This window comes from Rhinolophus sinicus, chromosome 16, assembly GCF_057876585.1.
Source record: "Rhinolophus sinicus isolate RSI-liver-muscle chromosome 16, RSI-T2T, whole genome shotgun sequence".
In the NCBI taxonomy this organism is placed as follows: domain Eukaryota; kingdom Metazoa; phylum Chordata; class Mammalia; order Chiroptera; family Rhinolophidae; genus Rhinolophus; species Rhinolophus sinicus.
In genome coordinates this window covers 116235243-116261010 of record NC_142516.1, presented here as the reverse complement: position 1 = coordinate 116261010, position 25768 = coordinate 116235243, and the positions used below count along the sequence as shown (strand labels likewise).

Here is a 25768-nt window from a genome sequence, read left to right as displayed (position 1 = left end):
TAGTTTATACAGGATCAAAAATAGAAACTGGTATTTGGAATTTTTACTTTTTTTTCAATATTTTATTATGAAAATTTTCAAACATGCAAACAAGTTGAAAGAGTTGTATAGTACACTGCCATATAGCCACCAAGAGGCTACAACTAACATTTTAATATATTTGATTTATCACATATCGATCCATCATTCTATCCCTCTATTCATTCATCAGTCTATCTTTTTATTTAATGCATTTTCAGTAGGGTGCATATTTTATCACCCTCAAATATTGCAGCATGCTAATCATTAACTAGAATTCAGGTTTTCTTCTGTTTATGGTTCTTCTTTTTTTTTTTTTTTTTTTTGGCACTTGGAACCTATAGATGGTGACTTATTTATTTTTTATGATTCCTGGGCTTTTCCTGAATGATGACTTAAGACAGATTTCAGGCAGAGAAACTTTCTTGGCAAATAGTGCAGTAGTTTGGATAATGTTGTTCCCAATAAATTGAAAGCTAAATTGCTTATCACTATTGCTTTATTTTATTTCAATTTTGGAAGAATTCAAGATCTCAAGAATTTTGAGATAGATGTAAGAATTTCGAATAGATGAGTGGGAATTTAGATCTGATAAAGATTTTGAAAAAAAAATTGGTGGAGCTCTCATTGCTCTAGCTCTTAGTCGACTTCAGTGTGGGCATCAGTGTTCCTTTTTTCAACCAGTGGTCTTTTTATAGATATAATTTAAAATGTGATTAAGATTAAAAACTGTTTAAAATTATATGCTGGGCAGAAGTTCACTGAGCCCTGAGCACATCCATCTAACTTCCATTTAATTCTAGGCTTGCTCAGTCCATTGCTCACTCAAACTGTTCAATTTTAATAGGAAAAGAATTGTCAATAGGTCATTTAAAAATTAATAGGTATCAAAGCAGTCACGGAGACTACCTTCATGTAGTAAAACTGAACAAGATCGGAATGAATCCTTGGTAGTATGTGGGAGCCAGCTGCTGGGAAAGGCTGCACCTCAGAAATGAATCTGTCATTCTTAACTTTCACATCCATTCAAAAGTGGCCTTAGATCTTCTATTGTGGCCTGTTTTATAATTTGCTGCTCCATGTGGGGAGTACAGATATTTGAGCCTCTAAAACTGCTAGCATTTAAATCTGGCCGACTGATCCTTCTTTCCAGACTGAAGATGTTAGTTATGCAGAATGAGGTGATCACATATGTTGGGCTCTCATTTGGGGAGGGATCTGAGCATCTGCAGGTGTCTGATGATGGTTAAGAGCTGGGCTTTGTTAAAGGCCATAACAGGAAGTGGGAGTGGGGACAAGACATACATCGTAAAAGACTTTGATTCCTGTCTTTTAAATAAATCCTGTTGCAAAGGCCAGTCCCAATACCATTTATATAGTTTTGTATTCAAGAGTAGACAACTAGAAAACAGCTTCTTAGAGCCAAGGATGAATTTTTTGGTTTGGGTTAAGTTGCCATAGTTCATTTAATTGGAAATATATGCTGTCTTTGAGCCAGCTTTTAGTGAATCCCTCAGTAAAGTCAGCTTAAAGTGACTTGATGTGACCTTATTATTTACATTTAGAAAATATCTCCATTTAAGTTTTTTTTTCTTCCCCCTCCTATAAGGACCTGGGAAGAGCCAACAGACGAAAACCCAAGGTAAGCATCCTGCCGCAGCCCTCTACGTAGTTTCCAATAGCTAGTCATCTCGGAGACTAGTAGAAATTTTGAGTGTTAGCTTATAGCTTACACTTTTCTATTCTAATTTATGCCTCCTTTTTAAATGTGCTATAGCCTCCAGCACCTGAAGATCTTGCAGTAATTTGTTTCACAAGTGGAACTACAGGTAAGCTTTGCAATGGAATTGCTTCTAAGTGGTATCTGGAAGTATATACTCCCTGTCCCCTTTTTAGGATGACTTATAAATGGACAGAACATAGAAGAGATGGAATTGATTAAGCACTATCTTCTTGTTACTCTATAAGACATTCTTAGAATCTGAGAGTGACATGTATTTCCTCAAACATTTATTGAAGGTGATATTTCATCCATCTTCCTGAGACAGACTGTATCAGTGATTTACAGAAATATAAAAATTCCTGGTTTTTCTTCTCTTATTTCTACACACCCTCTAAAACTTGTCCATATTATTAAAAATTGTTTAAGATGATGTTTCATTTAAAGAATTGTAGATTGCTCAGGAAATTAATGTTATTCAACATTTGGCTTTCCTGGGTGTACCTAATACTAGAGGCATTTGACGCCCTAACTATGTAGGGTCCCTGGGCTTCCTTAATTTCTGTCATTCTTGGATGGAGTTTCTGTCCTGTAACATTATTGTGCTCATATGTGTTCCTCAGGCAACCCCAAAGGAGCATTGATCACTCATCGAAATGTAGTGAGTGATTGTTCAGCTTTTGTGAAAATGACAGAGGTAAGCTTTTGGCATATTGTCGTCTTTCTTCATATTCATTGGTTGGTGTTAGGCCTCAAGAATGAGCGTGGTAAAGGCACCCCCACCATGTCAAGTCCATACTGTATTTGGAAAACTCTCTGAAACTTGAATGTGGTTTGTTCAAATAGTTTTCATTGTGGACCTAATCTCCAACTTCTGTTTGTGACCATTAAGTGAATTGACAGCATTTATTACAACTTTTACATAGTAAAACTTTATTTGGCGGCTGCCCTATAAATGTTTCCAGGAAAGGCCAAGGGAGAAATGACTCTTTTGTGCTTTTTATCTACTATTCCAGTGTAGTAAAAATAATTTCTTTAAGTTGACAATGAAATGTTAAATGATGCTGAAAATTTTTGGATTATTATTTACTGTGGTCAATTTGACTTCCATTTTATGAGAAGGATTAAAGCCTTGAATTTGAGTTGATTTCCTATAATCTTAAAGTTTGCTATCCAAGTGTCTTAGTCTGCTTGGGCTGCCATAACAAAATAGCACAGACTGAGTGGCTTAAACACTAAACATTTATTTTTTTCAGAGTTCTGGGGGCTAGAATTCCATGATCAAGGTGCCGACAAATTTGGTTTCTAGTGAGGGCTCTCTTCCTGGCTTGTGGGCAGCCACCTTCTCACTGTGCCTCACATGGCCTTTGCTCTGTGTGCACAACGAGAACCAGCGATGTCCTTGGTATATCTTCCTCTTGTTACAAGGATACCCGCCCAACTGGGTCAGAACCCAACCCTTATGACCTCATTTAACCTTAATTACCTCCCCAAAGGCCCTATCTCCAAATACATTCACGTTGGGTTAGGGCTTCAGCATATGAGTGGGGGTGGGGAACACAATGCAGTCTATCACACTAAGGGTATATTTCAAATTTGCCTTTTAGAAAGTTACTATTGAACAATATAACACCTTTCCCTCAGGCCCTTTGAGTTTTTACATAATTTGCTTTTGCAATCTCCGGGAGGGTTCTGTTTGTGGCGGGATTCTGTGCTGATTTTGGAGAATGGGCATCTTTGAAGGCCGATCTCACACTTATATTTACACTCTCTTAATCCCAAATACTTTTTTTGGTATATACTGTCTAAACAGAATTCCGCATTTAGTACTTTACCAAAGTGAAATTTTAATTTTCTAATTGGCCTTCAAATAAAATTTCAAATGCATTAATGGCTCATTGAGACAAATGATTACAAAGGTTTGTTTAAAATTAATTCTCGGGCATTCTCAAATTGGTTAAACTTCTAATCATGCTAGTGCACCAAATCAGAAAGTTGAAAAGTATAGATACAACTGAGTCTGATTCTCATTATGTAACAATTTCCTACAAAGAAGTACTCGTTGGCATGCAGATCACACTTGAATAAAATTAATCTAAGATTATGGCAGGTTCAGGCTACATCACATGCTTCTGGGGCTGCTGTGTTTGCTCAGGACTGGTGCTTTCACCTGTGATCACATTATTATGAAGTATGGCCCAGCTGTGGGGAGAGGGCGGGCACGGCAAAGGAGAGAATGTATCACTGCCTAGGCAACCTGGCAGTGTCTTCGTTTCTTAGTTGGTGCGGCAGCAGCTGCTGTTGACAGCTTCTGTTTCGGCCAGAATTCTTTATGTTAATAACATGAACAGTCCCTGCAAACCCTCATGTTCCTGACCATAAGTAAAGCCTGTTCAGAGCCATAAAATGGAAACCAGATATTTGTACTTAATCTAGATGCAGACCTGTCATGATCAGTATTTTATAGGAGAACAAATCGGCTGGTGCCAGATCAGAGCTTGCATTAAACAAATTGTTTTTTTCATGGGTAAAGTAGGGACTTATGGTAAAGATGTTGATCAAACTGAAATATTCAAGATCCACTTATTCCATAAATAGAAAGAGCTTGGAAATTCAATTTCTCTTATCTTTTCTCCCCCTTTCCCTATACAACATAATATGCTACCTTATGTTGGACTGGATCTTATATTTCTTACTTTGGGTCAAAATGAGGTTGCTTGGCAGTGGGGTACTATAACTCTGAAATGCTAAATGGCTAGAGCACATGATCCCTTAATATCCCCATTTGGGCAAAATTTTCCTTATTTTGACCAAAGTCCTGAGTGGATTGACTTTGTTGTTAGAAATGACCTCCACTCTATTTGAATAATTAAAGTGCTGCTTTTCGTTTCCTTCTTTGGTGAGGAAAAAGTACAGATCGTAAGCAAAAGCTGTTTCTCCTTAGTGTTAAGGTATTATGTGCTCTGAAATAAAGTGGGAAATTACTGGAAATCTAAACGCTTTTCTGCTTTGCTGGTGTCTTTGCTTACAGAATACTGTCAATCCTTGCCCAGATGATACTTTGATCTCTTTCTTGCCTCTTGCCCATATGTTTGAGAGAGTTGTTGAGGTAAGGCATTGATTTTTGTTTTTCTTCCTTGCTTGTTTGTTTGTGTTCTGCTAAGTTGTTGTGTTTTACAGAAAGCACTTGCCCTGAATGCCAGTGACACACACATTTCGTTTTTACCACTTGCACACATGTATGAGCAAATCATGATGGTAAGTTTGATGTGTACACTGTCATCCCTTATTTAATTCTTTGCTGAGCCCCATTTTAGAAATGGTGCTAATTATTTCAAAGAGCATAATTTTTTTCCTGAGTCTGGATACTTGAACTTTAATCATTCATTTTTAGTTTAGAAGCTCAAAATTTTGAAGGATATGAAAGTGGATATGACTCCAGAAAGATGAACTGTGAAAGCAGAATGTTTGTGAATACCATTCTGTAAAGCCTAATGAGGCTTCTGCTCCATGAAGACTCTCTATTTTTGGTTGTGCTTGTTCATAATGCACAAGTTGGCTTAAGACTAATTTTTTTCACCAAAATTTTAAGCGACCTTTGAAAAGCAGGATGATCTTTATTTAGCTGACCTTCACCTGGGCTCCCTGTACACTGCTGTGTGACTAGTTTAAAAACTGGCCAAGAACCACCTGTTTTTTCTTCTTGGACAATTTTGGATTATATACTTATAAGAAAAACAGTGGACACCATTCATTCATTTAGCAAATATTTATTGAGTATCAGCCATGTGCCAGGCCATGTGCTAGGTGTTGGTGACAGAAAGGTGACTAATAGTAGGTCCACCCTTTGGGTGGCTGCTTGCTGCCCTATAAGATTTACTTACCCCTAAAGGATCAAGGATCATTAGATTCCATCTTCCATCTGTTACTTCTGCTTCTTGAACACTTCAGGAGATCCTGTGATTTTGTCGAGTGATCTCAAACGAGTTGATAATGGGCCATGTGGACCTGACTGTAGTTTTGAGTGTGCCTACGAGGCAGGGCACACTGAACAAAGTCTCCTGAACTTTTAAACAGTGAGCCATGGTGTGCCTTTCTCATGGTTTCTGCTTTGACACCTGAAGACATTTGTATTTCTGTTGCATCATCTTTTGAATCTCTCTTCCCTTTTAAAATTGAAAAGGGGCAAACTATTTGCCAAGCGGATGTGGCTTGCCAGTACAGTTTATGTCCAACAGGAAAAATGTGATGCAATAGACTATAGCTAAATGACAGGCCACGCTGGCCATTAGATGTCCTAGTGTCTCAACAGCAACATATGCAGTGGCTTTTTAGAAATTTTTAGATTCAAATGAAATGAGACTTTAATAAGCCTGGACTGTAAGCAAGTAGCTAAGTTTTTATTTTGAGAATAAATTAAACCTAAAGTTTGTGGAAGACTAAAAATGTTTTGATTATATAATACCATGTCATTCAGTCAACAGATTATTTATCATGAAGCTAAAATAGCAGAACCTCTATTATCATCATTAAAACCAATATACCCTGGTTTCTTGCTAGATCTTTCATCTTCAGGATGATCAGGAGAAATACCACATGTCTATGTTTTACAGCGACTGAAGAATACAGAACTTTTTTTTTAAAAGCTCCCTACATTTAGGAACTCTAACATTTCTGGAAATAGGAACTTTAAGATTTCCTAAATGCTGAAACTGAAGCGTTATGTGTCTGTGTGTGTGTTGTGTAATCCCTGTGGCAGTGATAAAATATTGGTTATTTCTGTTTATCTCTAGTGTGTGATGCTGTGTCACGGAGCTAAAATAGGATTTTTCCAAGGAGATATCAGGCTGCTTATGGATGACCTCAAGGTACTTCAGCCCACTATCTTTCCTGTGGTGCCGAGACTGCTGAACCGGATGTTTGACCGAGTAAGTTTCAAGTGCAGAGTTGGGAGACAGAGCACTTGGCCTTGAGTCCAAGACTCAGGTTTGAATTAGGTTCAGCCAGGTACCTTCTGTGTGACCATGGACAATCCTCTTAGTCTCACAGAACTGCAGTTTACTCATCTGTAAAACTAGAATACGTTGAGCTCACAGAGATGTTTTTAAGAATTATAAAAGAAAACACAGGTGAACACACTTGTAAACTGGAAAGCACAATGCAGGTATAAGATGGGAGGTCATTTTATTTATACAATAAACTCTTTGACCCTCTGTTTTCTCATCTATACAATGGACTGTTACCTCCTCTCCCTGCTGTCTATCTCATAAAGTTGCTAATTGTATCACATGAAAATAATAACTATGAAATGGTTTTATAAATTGTAAAGCTCCATGCACATGTAAAATATTACATGCTTAGCCACTTTGAGAGAAGAGACTAAGCCAAACCAGGGACCGAGAGAGGCCAGCCCTTCTGTGTGAGCCATTGTAGCATGGAAGACACAGCCAGGGCAAGATCAGCATGTGGCATGAACAGTCTCCAAAATGAATTTGGACTGGGAGATTTTCATACTCTTTATTTTGAGGCATAGCTTCTGTCATCTATAAGAACCTACTCATTTTTTTATGGTTCTTGTTAAATAGCTCTATTAAGATATAATTCATATTCCATGCAATTCACCCATTTTAAGTGTACAATGCAAATAGTCCAAAAGCTGTTTGTGGATGTCACCAAAACCACAGCTAGTCAGCCTGAGAGTCAATCCCACCCACTAATGTACCAATAGCAATCAAAGCTCAACTATAACAGGAGGGAACACACAACCAACACAAGGGACACTCCTGTAGTACCCAGAACAGATGACCAGGGAGACTGTGCCAGGGCCCCACAGGGTACCTACTACAAAAGGCCACCAGGCCAAGACTAGTTACATAGCCAAAATACCTAATACATAGAAACAGAGAAGCAACCAAAGTGAGGAAACAAAGAAATGCATCCCAAATGAAAGAACAGGAGAAAACTCCAGGAAAAGAACAAAACAAAATGGAGGCAAGCAATCAACCAGATACAGAGTTCAAAACAATGGTTATAAGGATGCTCAAGGAACTTAGTGAGAACTTCAACAGAGAGATAACAAGCATAAAAAAGGACATTAAAAACCATAAAAAGGAACCAGTCAGAAGTAGAGAATACAGTAACTGAAATGAAGAATGCACTAGAAGGAATCACCAGCAGACTAGACAAAGCAGAGGATCAAATCAGCGATTTGGAAGACATGGTAGCAGAAAACACCCAAACAGAACAGCAAAAGGAAAAAAGAATTTTTTAAAAAAAATAGGATAGTTTAAGAGACGTCTAGGACAACATCAAGTATAAAAACATTCGCATCATAGGAGTACTAGAAGGAGAAGAGAGAAAGCAAGGGATTGAGACCTATTTGAAGAAATAATGACTGAAAACTTTCCTAATTTGGCTAAGGAAATAGACATACCTACAAGCCTGGGAAGCACAGCGAGTCCCAAACACGATGAACCCAAACAGGCCCACACTAAGACACATTAATTAGAATGGTAAAGATTAAATACAAAGAATCCTAAAAGCAGCAAGAGAAAGGCAACTAGTAACTTATAAGGGAGCTCCCAAAAGATTGTCATCTGATTTCTCAAGAGAAACTTTGCAGGCCAGAAGGAATAGGCAGGAAATATTCAATGTGATGAAAAGCAAGAACCTACAACCAAGACTACTCTACCCAGCAAGTCTATCATTTAAAGAACTTCCCAGACAAGAAAAAGCTAAAGAAGTTCATCACCACCAAGCCAGTATTACAAGGAATGTTAGAGGAACTACTTTAAGATGAAAAAAAGGACAAAAAATATGAATAATAAAATAGCAATAACTATATATTTATACGCAATTACTTTCAATATACATGGATTAAATGCTCTGATAAAAAACATAGGGTGGCTGAATGGATAAGAAAACAATATCCTTATGTATGCTGCCTTCAAAAGATTCACTTCAGATTGAAAGACACACAGACTGAAAGTAAAGGGATGGAAAAAGTTATTTCATGAAAATGGAAATGGAAAAAAAGAAATCTGGAGTAGCAGTACTTATACCAGACAAAATAGACTTTAAAACAAAGGCTATAACAAGAGATAAAGAGGGACCCCACCAGTAATCCCACTTCTTGGTATTTATCCAAAGAAACCCAAAACCCAAGGGGATGCATACATCCATATGTTCACTGCAGCATTGTTTACAATGGCCAAGATGTGGAGGCAGCCTGGGTGTCCATCAATGGAAGAATGGATAAAAAGGAGGTGGTACATATATACAATGGAATATTGCTCAGTCATAGAAGGGAATGAGTTCTTGCCATCTGTGGCATCATGGATGGAACTATAGGGTGTTGTGCTGAGTGGAGTATGTCAGACAACAAAAGACAGATGCAATGTGATTTCACTTATACTCATGTAGAATCTAGAACAAAATAAACAAACAAACAAAATAGAAACAAACTCATAGATGCAGAGAACATTTTGTGGTTGCCAGATGGAAAGGAGGTTGAGAGGGTGAGTGAAAAAGGAAAGGATTAAGAAGTACAAATTGGTTGTTACATGGTAATCATGGGGATGCAGGGTATAGCACAAGGAATATGGTCAATAATATTGTAATAACTACGTATGGTGTCAGATGAGTACTAGATTTATTGGGGTGATAGATGGGAGGGGGTTTGGCGGCAGGATGAAGGTGAAGGGATTAAGAAGTACAAATTGGTAGTTACACAATAGTCTTGGGGACGTAAAGTAAAGCCTAGGGAATATAGTCAATGATATGATAATAACTACCAGTATGTATAGTGCTAAGTGGGTACCAGACTAATCAGGGGGATCACTTCTTAAATTATATAAATGACTACTGTGCTGTACACCCAAAATTAATATAAAATAATATGCAATGTTAACTGTAATTGAAAACTTAAAAAAGGGTGGGGGGAAGTGAAAGGGAATAAGTGGTCCAAATTTCCAGGTATAAAACAAATAAGTCATGGGGATGTAATGTACACCGTGGGGAATATAGTCAATAATATTGTGGTAGCGTGGTACAGTGTCAGATGGTTGCTGGACTTATCATGGCGATCACTTCTTTAGGTATATAAATGTTGAATAACTGTGGTGTACACCTGAAACTAATGTAATATTGTATGTTAGCTATATCTTTAATAAAAATCTTAAAAAGAAAACTCAATAAGCACAACTCAGTCGAAAACGGGGCAAAGAATATGCATAATTAATTCACAGAAGAGGAAATTTAAATAACCAATACACATATGAAAAGATTTTAACAGAAAACATAGATTAAATTACATTAAAACTCATAATGAAGAAAGAACATTTTATTAAAACATGAGGACTATATTCTTCAAAACAAAGAAAGCCTGCAGAACTAATCCAGATTAAAGGAGACTAAAGACTCATGACAGTCAAATGCCGTACATGATCATGGACGGGGGAGAAAAATGCTATAAAGGACATTATTAGTGGACAAAATTATGGTTGGCAGATTAGATAAAAGTATTGTATGTTAATTTTCCTGAAGTTGATCATTATAAAAGGTGTTCTTATTCTTAGGAAATACACATTGAAATGTTTAGGTGTGAGGGGGCATAATACACACAGCTTAATCTGAAGTGATTCAGAAAAATACACATATGCGTATAGGTAGAGAATGATAAATCTAATGAGGCTAAATGTTAACAATTGATGAATCTGGCTAAAGGGTATATGAGAGTTGTTTGTACTCTTTTTTCCAACTTTTCTGTAAGTTTGAAAATATTTCCAAATTAAAAACCCAACAACTACATTCAGATACCATTTTACACCCATCAGAGTGACAAAAATTTAGGAGTTGGATAATACCAAATGCTGGTGAGGATGTGGGAAATGGGAACTCATCCATTTTGACAAATCCATATTAGAGAAGAATTGCCTAGTCTCCTTCTAGGTAAAAACCCTAACAAAACTTTTATTGTGGGCCGTAAATACAGATAGACAAGGGTGTTCATTGCCGCGTCATTTGCACATTTAATCAAGAGGCAATACCATTAAACTTGACCTTCCACTGACCCATGCTAAGAGTGGCATGCCACAGATTTTAGATGCTGGTTTTTCTGGCTTTGGTGCTAATTAAAATTGCCAAAGACAATAAATAGGTCCTTCTTGAAATCATGCTAGAAATAAAATTACATATTTTGGCAAAAGTTGTAGAATTCTCCTTTGCTAGAAGTTGATAAAATCATACACATAGATGCTAATGCTAAAATTACTTGATGTTTAAATGTGGAAGAATCATGACATCATGATTGCTCTTTGCTTCCCACTGAATTTATGAGTTTATTCAATGTCCACACAGTGAAAAATTGGAAAAATGTAAATGTTCACCAATGGGAGATTGGATAAATAAATTATGTCATTGTGAAAATAAATAAAGTGTACAGTGCAGAGGTTTTTAGTACATTCACAGAGTTCTGCAACCATCACTACAGACCATTTTAGAACATTTTTATCACCTCAAAGATAAACCCTTTACCTTCCCATTAACTGTCATCCTCCATGCTGCTACCCACCTCTATCCCTAAGCAAAAAGTAATCTACTTTCTGAACCTATAGATTTGCGTATTCTGGACTTTGATATGAATGAATGATTCAATATGTGTTCTTTCGTGACTGGCTTCTTTCAGTTAACATGTTTTCAAGATTCTTCCATATTGTAGCACATACCGATACTTCATTCCTTTTAATGGCCAAGTATACCGCTATATGGACAGACCACATTTTATTTATCCATTCATCCATTGATGGGCATTTAGCTATTACGAATAATGCTGCCGTGAACATTCATGTACAAGTTTCTGTGTGGACATGTGTTTTCATTTCTCTTGGGTGGGTAGCTAGGAGCTGATTTGCTGGGCCGTATAACTGTTTAATGCTTTGAGGAACTGCAGTCTGTTTTCTAACCATATTACATTCCCACCAGCATTTCCAGTCTCTCCACATCTTCACCAACACTTGTTATTATTGGCTTTCTGATTCCAGTCATTCTAGTGATTGTGACACCCTCTTTTGTCTCGACTCATTAGATTTTTGCACAAGCAAACACCACACTGAAGCGCTGGCTATTGGACTTTGCTTCCAACAGGAAAGAAGCTGAGCTCCGCAGCGGCATCATTAGAAACAACAGCCTGTGGGATAAACTAATCTTCCACAAAATACAGGTAACAAATAGATGCACACTATTATTTGTCATGTCCTAACTTGGGTTTCAAAATATCAATGAGGGCTCTGTTTTAGAGAGGTACGAAGGTGAGAAAGAGAGAGATACATTTTTGTTAATTCTGGTACATTTCTAAAAGTTAAGGCTAAAGCCATTAGGTAAACCTCAGTATGCAACAACATGTAGGAGCTGAAGAATACTGTAGCTGTCTAAGGCGGAGAAGGAATCAGGGTATTGTAGACTTTCTCATTCCCCATTTGTTCTTATGTTTCTGGAACAAGTGGGTCCCTGTTGAGGTGATGTTTTTAGGCATGTGTAATAAAGAATAATATTATGTCCAAAAAAAATGCTAAAAGTGTGGCTGTTGCCACAAATTCATCACACTCTTGTTCTAATTCCTTAAGATACCTGCAGGTAGAGGCGTGGGCTTCTTTCCACGCTGGTTAAGAGCAAATGGTATAGTTTCAGATGGAACCAAAGTCTAGTCAGGTGTCCTTCTCCGGCATGCCTGTGAGTTCTCAGGTGCTGGTGAGTTCTGGGTGGCCTGCAGAGGAGCTGAGGGCACTGGGGGTTAGGGCCCGGGGACCGAGAAAGAATCTTTGAGGAGCCCACCGACTTCCAGCCATTTAACCCTCATTCTCTCTCCTCTCCTGCCTTGTAAGTCGAGCCTGGGAGGGAAGGTCAGGTTGATGATCACAGGAGCTGCGCCGGTGTCTGCCACCGTGCTGACGTTTCTGCGAGCGGCGCTGGGCTGTCAGGTGAGCTGGCTTCACTGCACTTGATTGTCTCGAGAGGCTTTGTCTTGCCCGGGGCCTTCTTTCCAAAAATTATTATTCTCCTTGTGTATGTCTTACTTTTTTATTTGGAAGATGATGTTATTCTTAGGTTGCTTGGAGAAGAATATATATATATATATATCTTTAACCCTATGTAAAGGAAGATGCATTTGTGTCCACCACAAATGTGTCATTTTCTCTAGGGAAAGGCACAGAATATGCCTTTAGAGTCAGGCATGAGGGTATGGGAGGGGCTGTACGTGATAGGCTGACTGACAAACCTTGCAGTGAACCTGTCTTAAATGGGGCAAGGGAGATAGCCTCAATGACACAGGACATGTTGTGGGTAGAGCCAGGAGCTGGCACAGCAAGTACATTCCCCAGTGGGGTCATGTGCAGTGGGGCCATTGTGCAATTTCGCTGTTCTCCCTTGCTCGTGCGCAGGAAGTTAAGTAGAAAACCGACATGGATGGTGGCTGATGTTTGTTGTGAGGGTGAATGTGTTTGGGTGCTGTAGTACTGAATGAGTTTACCAAACAGAAAATCTGAAAAGAGGTTTTTACCACAGTCAGCCATTACTCAGGAGTTAGAGGAACTTAATCACTTGTGCACCTCCAGCACAGGTATGACTGTCCCTTCTTTAGTAACGTTTTGTCTCTTGGTGACCCAGTTTTATGAAGGCTACGGACAGACCGAGTGTACAGCCGGCTGCTCCCTGACTTTGCCTGGAGACTGGACAGCAGGTACATTGGGTGGGACAATCCTTGTGGGATCCTGTTATTCGAATTGGAATTGAGTTAATCATTAATTGGTTCATTCACCAACTTAAGTGCTATGTCTCAAATGATTAGGCCTTGGGCACACAGTCTTGTAAATCAGGGAGTCACACAGAAAATGTCTCCTGTGGCAGAGTGGGATGTGATTTTGAGGCTCTGACTGTAAAGCTAGGTGGCAATAGAGATGTGCCCATATTGTGAAGGTGACAGCTGAGAAACGATGCCCTTTACACCAGGTTCGGAATGTTTGGCTCAGCAGAGCTTTCCAGTAATTGACTGGGGACTAATGCTTTGCTGGTAAATTTTAACTAAATTTGTACTGTGTGCTGTGCTGGGTGTTGAAACTAGAGAGAGCTATAAACACAGGTCATTTTCCCCAAAAGCAGAGACAAACACAAAAATAATTGGTGGAGCATCTGTCATGGATGACGCTCTGCGTGAGGGGCTTGAGATGTACATTACATACGTTTCATCTCATCAACATCCCTGAGATAAGTCCTATTACCTTTGAGAGGAAATGATTGATTGTTGGTGGAGAAGCATGTAAATAATATATAAGAATTGACACAGCATTATGCTTTGGAGCCAGGGTTGTCACCCAGGTCTGACTGTAAAACTTCTGTGCATTCCCTGTACCACACTGGTGGTGTAGTCTTCTCTGTGATATGTCAGTTCCTTGATTTATTTGGTGTATTATAAATAAGAGCATCATCTAGTAACACAGACTCAAGTACCTAGCACGATCCATAGCGGAATTCTTCTGGGATTGATACTAACAGTCTAGGAACCTTTTCCATGGGGTTTAATGTTTAACCTCTGATTCCTTTCCAGCGAGAGAATTTGGAATATGGATCTCTAGGTCCCTAGGAGACCTTTGCATATTTTTGTCTCTATTCTAGGAATAAACTCTCTAAATTAATTTGCCAGGGGGTAGACTGGCTCTAATTGCAGAAACCAGAAGTTTATACCAGCTGCTCTTATTCTGAGCAGGCTTATTTGTTATAAAAAAAAAAATAATTTGACCAAAGGATATTACAGTCCCATTAGGAGTGACCATTCTTTTATTTCACATACAGGCCATGTTGGTGCCCCGATGCCTTGTAATTTCATAAAACTTGTTGATGTGGAAGAAATGAACTACATGGCTGCCAAGGGCGAGGGCGAGGTGAGTGAGGTCCCGTCAGTCAGTCATTGTCATTGCCGTTGCCTCTAAATCTGGCCATGAAAAGTGCAGTGCATTTCCCAGCATAGTGTCCCATAAAGCCTTTGAGCCATCGAGCTTGATTTTATTGGTGACCCTGGAGTCAAACACACTTCTTTTTGAAGGTACATTTATATTTAGCTCTCAGGGAGTGTGTAGGAGGAAGGCCACTTCTGTCACACGCAACAGGGACTTGGGCCCAAGAGCATGCAAAGGCCCCAGTGGCCTGAGGCCTGGGCAGAGCTCCTGTCTGCTAATTGCCCTGGACACCTATTAGTGAGCTACCTAGTGTAAGGAAAGCCTAATTACTTCAAAGGGATTTCATCCCCTTGGGGGCTTCCCAGCAGTTTTCGAGAACCTAGAGCAAGCATTAGCCCCACAAGTTGACTGCAGATAAGGTCATTAAGAAAGGGAAGCAGGAGGGTGGCTGGTTAGCTCAGTTGGTTAGTGTGTGTGCTCTTAACAACAAGGTTGCCAGTTCAATTCCCACATGGGTCAGTGAGCTGCGCCCTCCACAACTAGATTGAAGGACAACGACTTGACTTGGAGCTGATGGGTTCTGGGGAAAAAACACACTGTTATCCAACAAAATTTTAAAAAATAAAAATAAAATGGGTTGGTGAATTTAAAAGAAAGAGAACGGGAAACAGGGGCAGGCATGGGAGGTGCCACCAAGATTCCATTGGGACTCTGGGAGCTCCCTCTGGATCATGGAATTCAGGGCTTCTTGCTAAAGGATGGGACACACACATGCACACACCAGTTTTCTCTGTTAACAGATGATTTCCCCTCCTAATTTCATTGAGATGTAATTGACACACAACCCGGTATAAGTTTAAGGTGTACACAGCATAATGAGTTGACTTACACATAATTGCAAAATGATTACCATCACCTCATAAAGATACCAAAAAAAAAAGAAAAAATGTTTTTTTCGTTGTGATGAGAGCTCTTAGGATCTCTCACAACTTTCAAATGTCTGATACAGCAGTGTTAACTCTAGTCATTACATCCCGGGTACTTATCTGTCTTATAAGTGGAAGTTTGTACCTTTTGACCCCCCTCCTCCAATTCCCACCCTAACTCAAGCCCTGATCTCTTTCCCTTCAGGTGTGTGTGAAAGGGCCAAATGTATTTCAAGGCTACTTGAAGGATCCAGCAAAAACAGCAGAAGCTCTGGATAAAGATGGCTGGTTACACACAGGGGACATTGGAAAATGGTTACCAGTAAGTGGTTGCCTCCCCTGTTCACAAATACTTTTATTCCACTGTAGGGAAGAAAATATCCCATTTGCTGTACATTTGCCACATGGCAGTGGCACCCTGACCTTTCTCTTCCCCTTCTCTTTGTTGAGTGCTGTGGTGGAGACGTTTCCATTTCCTGTAGGGAACAGGTTTATACTCTTAGCATATTTGTGTAGGATTTCCACCTTAACTGTAAAAAGTATGTTTTATTTTGATGTTTGACATCAATTCTGGTTGCTGCTTCCCATTTGAAATCCAGAGAGACTGCATTTTTTTTTTTCTTACTAGTTTCAGGTGTACAAAAAAGAAAATGTAGTAGTTAGACATCTACACCCCTCACAAAGTGATAACCCCCTCCCCTAATCAACTACCCATCTGACATCGTATATAGCTGTTACAATTCCACTGACTCTGTTCCTTATGCTGTGCTCCACATCCTGTGATCATATATATAGATATAGATATAAGTATATATCTATATCTATCTATATATATATATAAAATTATAGTTGACATTCATTGTTATTCAGCTTCAGGTGTACAGTGCAGTGGGTCAGGCACCTACACCATCCATGAAGTGGTCTCCCTAATAAGACAAGTATGCATCAAATACCTTACAAAATCTTTACAACATTGTTGATTATATTCCTCAAATTGACTTTCGTATCCCCGTGGCAGTTTTGTGGTTACCAATTGTGCTGTCTAATCCCCTCACCTTCTCCCTCATTCCCCACCCTCCTCCCATCTAGCAACCCTCAGTTTTTTGTCTATATCTCTGAGACTGTTTCTGATTAGTTTGTTCATTCTATTCTTTATATTCCACATGTACGTGAGATCATATGGGATTTATCTTTCTGAATCTGACTTATTTCACTTAGCATAATGTTTTCTAGGTCCATCCATATCGTTGCAAATGGTAAGATTTCATTCTTCTTTATGGCTGAGTAATACTCCATTGTATAAATGTACCACAGTTTCTTAATTCAGTCGTCTACTGATGGGCATTTCGGTTGTTTCCATGTCTTGGCTATTGTGAAGAGCGCTGCAATAAACACAGGGGTACATAAATATTTTCAAATTAGTGTTTTGGATTTCTCTGGATAGATACCAAAGAGTGGAACTGCTGGGTCATAAGGTAGTTCCATTTCTAGTTTTTTGAGATACCTCCATACTGTTTTCCATAGTGGCTGCACCAATTTGCAATCCCACCAGCAGTGCATGAGGGAACCCTTTTCTCCACATCTTCACCAGCACTTGTTTGTCGATTTATTGATGATAGCCTGATTAATTGATGATTCTGAGTGGGGTGAGGTGATACCTCATTGTGGTTTTTATTTGCATTTCTCTAATGATGAGTGAGGTTGAGCATTTTTTCATATGTCTGTTTGCTATCTGTATATCCTCTTTAGAAAAATGTCTCTTCATGTCTTCTGCCCATTTTTCAGTTGGGTTGTTTGGGTTTTTTTGGTGTTGAGTTGAATGAATTTTTCATAAATTTTGGATGTTAACCCCTTATCAGATGTATCATTGACAAATATCTTCTCCCATTCAGTGGAATGCTTTTTTTGTTTTATTGATGGTTTCCTTTGCTGTGAAAAAACTTTTTAGTTTGATGTAGTCCCATATGTTTATTTTTTCTCTTACTTCCCTCGCCCAAGGGGATATATCAGTAAAAATATTATTAAAGGTAACGTCTGCAAATTTTCTTCCTATATTTTCTTCTAGGAGTTTTATGGTTTCAGATCTTACATTTAAGTCTTTAATCCATTTTGAATTTATTCTTGTATATGGTGTAAGGAGGTGGTCCAGCTTCATTTTTTTGCATGTGTCTGTCCAGGTTTCCCAGCACCATTTATTGAATAGATTATCTTTACCCCAATGTAAATTCTTGCTTCCATTGTCACGGATTAAATGACCATATAGGCATGGATTTATTTCTGGGCTCGCTATTCTGTTCCATTGATCTATTTTTATGCCAGTACCATGCTGTTTTTATGCCAGTACCATGCTGTTTCGATTACTACAGCCTTGTAGTATGGTTTGATGTCAGGTATCGTGACACCTCCCACTTTGTTCTTATTTCTCAAGTTTCCATGGCTATTCAGGGTCTTTTATGGTTCCATAAAAATTTTAGGATTATGTGTTTTATTTATGTGAAAAATGTCCTTGGTAGTTTGATAGGAATTTCGTTGAATCTGTATATTGCCTTAGGCAGTATGGATGGACTATATTATGGGTGGACTATTTTAACTATATTAATTCTTCCTATCCATGAGCATGGTATGTGTTTCCATTTATTTGTATCTTCTTTAATTTCTCTCTTCAGTGTCTTATAATTTTCTGAGTACAGGTCTTTTACTCTTTGGCTAAATTTATTCCTAAGTATTTTATAGTTTTTGAAGCAATTGTAAATGGAACTGTTTTCTTAATTTCTCCTTCTGATAGTTTATTATTGGTGTATACAAATGCAACTGATTTCTGAATATTAATTTTGTGTCCTGCTACTTTACTAAATTCATTTTTCACTTCTAATATTTTTTTGGTGGAGTCTTTGAGGTTCTCTATATATAGTATCATGTCATTTGCATATAATGACAATTTTACTTCCTCCTTACCAATTTGGATGCCTTTTATTTCTTTTTCTTCTCTGATTGCTGTGACTAGAACGTCCAGAACTATGTTGAATAAAAGTGGAGAAAGTAGGCAACCTCATCTTGTTCCTGATCGTAAGGGGAATGGTTTTAGCTTTTCCCCACTGAGTATGATGTTAGCTGTGGGTTTATCATATATGGCCTTTATTATGTTGAGATATGATTCCTCTATTCCCGCTTTCTTAAGAGTTTTTATCATAAATGGCGGCTGGATTTTGTCAAATGCTTTTTCTGCATATATTGATATGACCATATGATTTTTATTTTTCATTTTGTTAATGTAGTGTATCACATTAATTGATTTGTGAATATTGAACCAACCTTGCATAAAAGGAAGGCATCCCACTTGATCGTGGTGTATGATCTTTTTAACGTATTGCTGAATTCTGTTTTCTAATATTTTGTTGAGGATTTTTTATCTATGTTCATTAGGGATATAGACCTGTAGTTTTCTTTTTTTGTAATGTCTTTGTCTGATTTTGGGATCAGGGTGATAGTGGCCTCATAAAAAGGGTTTGGGAGCCTTCCCTCCTTCTGGATTTTTTGCAATAGTTTGAGGAGAATGGGTAATAGAGACTGGATTTTTATATATCAGTGCTGTGCCTTGATATTGCTACCTTAGTTAAACAAGGTAAAGTGCCAGGAGTGTAAAATGGGCAGGAATTTGTAAATACATGTGTTTCCTAGGTTTGTCATCTGGTTTAAAATAGGATAAATACTTCATGGATTAGACCACCTCATTTGAATTTACTATATAGAAATTCCAGAGGCCATCCTAGGAGCGAGAGGCTCGGGCAAGAAGCCACACCCAGAGGTTTGGCCAATTTTGCTTGATGTGTAACAACCACTGCTTTTTAAAGTTGTTACTATGTTTAAATGCAAGCACTAAAATCACTAATGTAATTTCTATTGTGTAGTTCGATTCTTATTGATGTAAGGTGCTTAATACTCTGAAGTTTATATTGATTGGAAAAATGTCCTCCCTCCCCCAAGTAATTCAGATTTCAGAATACCCAAGCTATTTAGAAATAAATTAAGTTCCTTTTTCCATGTTCAGGAGGGATTAAGTATCAGTTCTCATTCTGACTCTGGTTCTAATGAGCACATCTCATAATCTCTCTGGATCTCAGTCTGAAACTCTTGAAAATGAAGGAGAACTGGTGTAGAATGAGAGAACCTACAAACTTTCCAACAGAAGACTTTTAGAAGCATGAGTATGTCCGTGGGTGGTGATTGGTTGAAAGCTGGGTTGGGGTTTGGTTACCAGACGTGGTCACGAGTAGCATTTGGCTGGTCTGGTCCAGAGATTCTAGCATCCCCACAGTTGTGTGGGTGGCTGACAGAACTTTCCCAAAGGGCCACTAGTGCCCTGTCCCTCCCCCACCCTGAAACAGTGATAAAGAAACTGAAATCCTGCCTTTGTGTAGTAAACATTTACCGAGTCTTTACCCTGTGCAGAGCACTGTGGGAGGGTAGGTCTGTATCTCTGCTCTCAAGGAACTTGGCTCAGCAGGAGAGGCATGTATGTGTTTCCCTGATTCAGATACGAGACTACATGAAGCTTGCTAAACTGAAGGTAGCAAGCAAAGAGGTGAAGCAGGATGGACATGGGCTCTGGATTCCCTTTGGTCTCCGGATTCCCTTCGGTCTCCCTACTTGGCTCAATGGCCTTGGTCAAGTTACCTAATCTCTCTAAGCCTTGGTTTCCCTCTCTGTCAAATGGGATCACAACTGGCCCTGCCAGGCATCGTTATTAGGATTAAATGATAGTGCATAAAAAATCCCTGTGCTGTATGTGATCGATCCTGGGCGGACAGCAGCCATGGCCCCACTCACAGTCCCCTCCCCTCTTATAAACAGAATGGTACCTTGAAGATTATCGACAGGAAAAAGCATATATTTAAACTGGCACAAGGAGAATACATAGCACCTGAAAAGATTGAAAATGTCTACCAGCGAAGTGAACCTGTTGCTCAGGTGTTTGTCCACGGAGAGAGCTTGCAGGTAGGTGCTTTCTGAGCTGTGAGATCTGATGCGCAGGCGTGGGGAGTGGGGTTCTCCGGGGACTTTAAATGCAATAGAAAGTTTTCGATGGGTGTGAATTGACTTTCATTTTTGACATGCTGGAATGTTACTTGCTGCGTGGCATTTCTTATCCAGAAAAGTGTTTTCTCTTTAATTTCCGTATTTTTTTAATTTTACCCACAGTCGTCTGGTATACCAAGGGAGGGTAGCTAAAGATACCAGGGAATGGGTAAAATATGCTTCTAATTTAATTATGTGGGGATAATATTGATATACGGACTATAAGAAAGTTTAGAATTTTCAACCATATTAAACCCAACTTATTTATGATATGCCTCCTCAGTCATTTTTGAGAAAACGGTGGTTGCGAGCCAACATATACTTAAAGTTGAAACAGGACAATATTGTAGTGAAATATCTATTTGCCAAAATGTTGGACAGATGGTGACAAGGGAGAGAATGGGGTCGGTTTTCCTGAAGGTTAATCTTTTTATAAATCTTGAGATTTATAAATAACGTTAGAAGAATATTTTCTTATAAGAAAGTGGGCCTGTTTTTCTTGACCTAGGCTCTTACCATGCCTTTGAATTTTTTAAATGTATTACTTGTGTATTTGTTTATTTATTCAATATCTGTCACCGTATTTGCTTATTTGACTCTGTTTTACTTTTGGAAAAGTATACATAAGTATAAATAAAAATTAGGATTGTGTTAGATTTTGATTCTCAGTGGTTCTTGTAAGACATTTATTGCAAAATTCCTGTTGCTGTCTATAGTTTAGAGCCCGGTGTTCTTAACCTGGGCTCAGTGGACTCCTGGGCCTGGTAATATGTCCTGAAGACAGAATCTATAACTTTCATCAGTTTCTCCCAGGGGGTCTGTGATGTATAATAATAAAGGTTCTAGAACATCTGGAACAAACCATGTAATAACTCATTTGTCTGTGTTAAAGGCATTTCTCATAGCAATTGTGGTACCAGATGTGGAGACATTGTGTCACTGGGCCCGAAAGAGAGGATTTGAAGGCTCCTTTGAAGAGCTGTGCAGAAACAAGGTCAGGTTCTCGTGTGCAGTCTCCTTCTGTATCTGCACTTTGCATTAAGTGCAAAGTGCAGGGGCCTCCAACTCAGGAAACATCTTATTTCTCTTACCTTATTAGGATGTCAAAAAATGTATCCTAGAAGACATGTTGAGACTTGGGAAGGAGTCTGGCCTCAAACCATTTGAACAGGTAAGACTTTTGTGAAAGTGCATGAATTCCTGCAAAACAAGTTTTTGACTCGATTTTTTTATGAGTAGATTATAGAAGAGGATGAGATGACCTAAAGAAATCCATGAGGAATAAATAATGGAATGGTTTGGCAAGGGAAGGGATTTCTTTCACCAAGGGTGTGGATTCTCTTTTCCTGGAGGTCAGGATACAGTCCTGAATCCTATCCTAATAAGCCACTGCCTTTGTTGAGAGAATGCAGCTGGGCCTGAGGTGAGAGGATGGTTTTGCATAAGGGTCTTTATCCCTTTGGGCAGCTTAAGTGCTTTTTAGACTTCAGTTGCATCTATCCTCTTTCTTCCTTTAATAACCTTGTTTATTTTCAGGTCAAAGGCATTGTTCTCCACACTGAATTATTCTCCGTCAGCAACGGCCTTCTGACCCCAACAATGAAAGCTAAAAGGCCAGAACTTCGGAATTATTTCAGGTCACAGATAGATGAACTTTATTCCACTATCAAAGTTTAATGGGAGGAAGAAAGTTCAGAAGAAACCACACACCTCCTCAATCTTCTGATGGTCTTCACGTTGGTAATTTTGACGACAGCAAGCATAGGGAAGGGACCGTCCATGTGTGACTTGTGCGTTTGGGGTTCTTGTCATAGGAATATTAGAGGAAATGGAACACTGCCTTACAGTCACCTTGTGTTGCAGACCATGTATCTGGTGATATACAATTTCCAAAATGAGCCTTAAAAATTGTAAAGGGGAAACTATAAATGTGCTAAGTTATTTGTGACTTCCTCAGTTAAAAAGACAGGTGTGAAACCTTCTGTCTCCCTGTTTTTCTAACCAAGAGATTAGAACTTTGCTATTTCTGAGATGTCTGCTGCTCACTGCAAATTCTGCAGTTGTCTGCTGCTCTGAAGAGTACAGTGCACTGGAGGGAAACTGTCCCTTAAGAACTATCCCGGCTGGAGAATGTCACAAGTGGACCAGAGGTGTTTTTTTTTTTTTTTTTTAATCCCTGCCACCTTCTCTTCCCCATTTCTGTTAAAGAGTTCTGAAAGCCCTGCTCTTCTCCACAGTCCCCTATTGTTCCTGTTGCAGAAGAAGGTTCCCAGTGAAGCAAAGGACAGACCAACCCAGAACAGCGTAGATATATTGAGTCTCAGATGAATGGCCGCTTGCCAGAGCGAATGGATTCTGGCCCCCCCATAACAGAATGCTCTCGGACCCTTCTCTGCAGACCTGATTCCTCCCTCCATCCCTTCCCAGGGGCTATGAAAAAATCTGCCTTAGACTACTCTACAGTGAAGACAAGCATTTTAAGAAGGAAATAATTACCTAGAAAGACCATGCTCAACTGTGACGCCTAAATAACTGTCCACTTTATCTTCACTGAACCAGTCACTCTGTGTGTGTGATGGCCAACGGATTTTTAATGTGGTTTTCATATCAAAGGTTCATCTTGTGATTAACTGGCTTTTTTCCCCCATAATAAACTCTCAGGCAAGGCATGTCTTTAAAAAGATTAAGGGAGTAGATAGACTTGGGTACTTATTGCAATGGACAGTAATAAACAAACACTCTTCTATCATCATGCTACCTGATTTCTAATGAAATGTGTTTGACAAGCCAAAATACTCGGATGTAGAAATCTGGAAAACTCATTTCCTGGGATGAACTTCTCAAGGGGTTTTTTAAAACGTTAATTTGGGAAATTAGCAGCATTTCACTTTATTGCAAGCCTTTGCCACATGTGACTGAATTAAGTTGTCATTTATACATTTAAAGCAATTGTTTGTGGGTGTGTGAAAGTACATGTATTACACAAGCACAACAGGTTTGCACTAAAGAATTGTCATTGTAGTAACACTATCTGGTAGCCTAACTTCATGTGTGTATCCTTAATTGCACAAAAGTCAATAATTTGTCACATTGGGGTTTTGAATGTTTGCTTTAAGTGTTGGCTATTTCTATGTTTTATAAACCAAAACAGAATTTCCAAAAACAATGAAGGAAACCAAAATAAATATTTCTGCATTTCAAGTGAGTGAAGCCTCTCTGTTCACGTCAGCTGTACTATGCAGGTCAGCCTTTGATGACACAAGCAAAGAGCTGGCGTGGCCCTCGGCGCCGCCCCGTTGGCTCCTTCCCAGGTCTTCTTCCTCTAATGCTGCCGAGCTGACAGGCTGTGTGGCAACAGTCCCACTGTCCTGTGGAGAAGAAAATTATGGTGTGAATAATATGGGTACTCTTGAAAATGCACATTCTTTGCTGGAAAATGACGTTTCTGGAGACATTGGCTGTAGTTGGTGGTTCTGTGGTGAATTTAATTCTGTGTATGTTAGTTATTGTCTTATATGGAACTAACTTGTTTGGAAGCGGTCTAAGAGCAGCCACCTTTTTCTTTTTCCTCTATCCCTATTCTACACTGTCATTTTAAAGATTTTCTTTTCCAAAGGTGTTCATTAACCCCCAATTCCTTATACAGCCTGTTGTGTTTAAATCACTCTTCCTCCCTCCTTCCCTTAAATCTTGCGTTTGGTGTGATGTTTGGTTTCTTTCTCTAAAGCTCAAGCCCTGTGCACGCATCTCTGGTAACGCTACCAATGCATTCTGCCCTTTTATTTAAAAAAAATTTTTTTTTAAAGAGCTGTATTCATGGGGGGCTTTTTTTTTTTTAAAATATTTTATTGGGGAGGGGGAACAGGACTTTATCGGGAACAGTATGTATTTCCGGGACTTTTTTTTTCCAAGTCAAGTTGTTGTCCTTTCAATCTTAGTTGTGGAGGGCACAGTTCAGCTCCAGGTCCAGTTGCTGTTGCTAGTTGCAGGGGGCACAGCCCACCATCCCTTGCAGGAGTCGAACCAGCAACCTTGTGGTTGAGAGGATGCGCTCCAACCAGCTGAGCCATCCGGGAGGCAGCTCAGCTCAAGGTGCCATGTTCAATCTTAGTTGCAGGGGGTGCTGACCACCATCCCTTGTGGGAATCAAGGAATCAAACTGGCAACCTGGTGGTTGAGAGCCCACTGGCCCATGAGGGAATCAAACCGGCAGCCTTCGGAGTTAGGAGCACGGAGCTCCAGCTGCCTGAGCCACCGAGCCGGCACCTCTGCCCTTTAATTTTAGTTCTTAAGATTTTTATCTCGTTTTAGCTTACCTTTTCCTTCCTCTCTTCCCTTTGAAGTGTGAGCTTCTTGAGAGTAGGTATCACTTTTCTTTTTCCCTTTCTTAGCACTGAACACAGCACATAGAAACTAGTAGCTATTCATTAAATAAATCTTGTTTGGACAAATACTTGGAATTTTGAACAAAGCTGCTCTTTGTAATGAGGTTGACATAAACACAGGTTTTTCTTTTTTAAAAAAACTTAACAACAAAATACACGTACAGTTTACCATCTTAATCATTTGTCAGCGTGCATTTCAGTGGCGTGAAGTGCGTTCCCGTCATGCACCCATCACCACCACCCATCCACAGAGCTTCTTTCATCTTACAAAACTAAAACTCTACCCGTTAAACACTAACTCCCATTCGTTCTTCCCCAGCCCCTGATAATGAAATTCTACTTTCTGTCTCTATGAATTTGACTCCTCTAGGTATTTCACATAAGTGTAATCATGCAGTATTTGTCCTTTAGTGTCTGGTTTATTTCGCTTAGCAGAATGCCCTCAAGGTTCTTCCATGTTGTAGCATATGTCAGAATTTCCTTTTTGAAGGCTGAATAATACTCCAGTATATGTATGTGCCACATTTTGTTTATCCACTCATCTGTTGATAGACATTTGGGTTGTTCCCATCTTTTAACTAGTGTGAATAATGCTGCTTTGAACATGGGTGGACAAATACGTGTTTTAGTCCCTGCTTTCATTTCTTTTGTGTATATATCCAGAAGTAGAATTGCATAGAGTAATTCTGTGTT

At 39.1% G+C, this 25768-nt stretch overlaps 1 protein-coding gene across 10 annotated transcripts in view; it reads left to right on the top strand.

Moving 5' to 3' along the window:
• The window catches only part of ACSL1 (acyl-CoA synthetase long chain family member 1), a 68148-nt gene extending 44257 nt beyond the window's left edge, over nt 1-23891 (top strand). For 5 of the 10 annotated variants that reach the window (XM_074329839.2, XM_074329842.2, XM_074329840.2 and 2 more), the window contains exons 8-21: nt 1628-1660; nt 1796-1847; nt 2362-2435; nt 4770-4847; nt 6532-6666; nt 11823-11957; nt 12619-12714; nt 13403-13475; nt 14585-14673; nt 15820-15936; nt 20466-20609; nt 21583-21684; nt 21790-21861; nt 22227-23891. In XM_074329839.2, coding sequence (XP_074185940.1) covers nt 1628-1660; nt 1796-1847; nt 2362-2435; nt 4770-4847; nt 6532-6666; nt 11823-11957; nt 12619-12714; nt 13403-13475; nt 14585-14673; nt 15820-15936; nt 20466-20609; nt 21583-21684; nt 21790-21861; nt 22227-22367 — 1341 coding nt within the window. In that variant the 3' untranslated portion in view covers nt 22368-23891. Of the gene's footprint in view, nt 1-1627; nt 1661-1795; nt 1848-2361; nt 2436-4769; nt 4848-4918; nt 4997-6531; nt 6667-11822; nt 11958-12618; nt 12715-13402; nt 13476-14584; nt 14674-15819; nt 15937-20465; nt 20610-21582; nt 21685-21789; nt 21862-22226 lie in introns of all 10 variants that reach the window. The other 5 variants (XM_074329837.2, XM_019736129.3, XM_074329835.2 and 2 more) reach the window with 2 other exon arrangements.
• The last annotated feature ends 1877 nt before the right edge of the window (nt 23892-25768 follow it).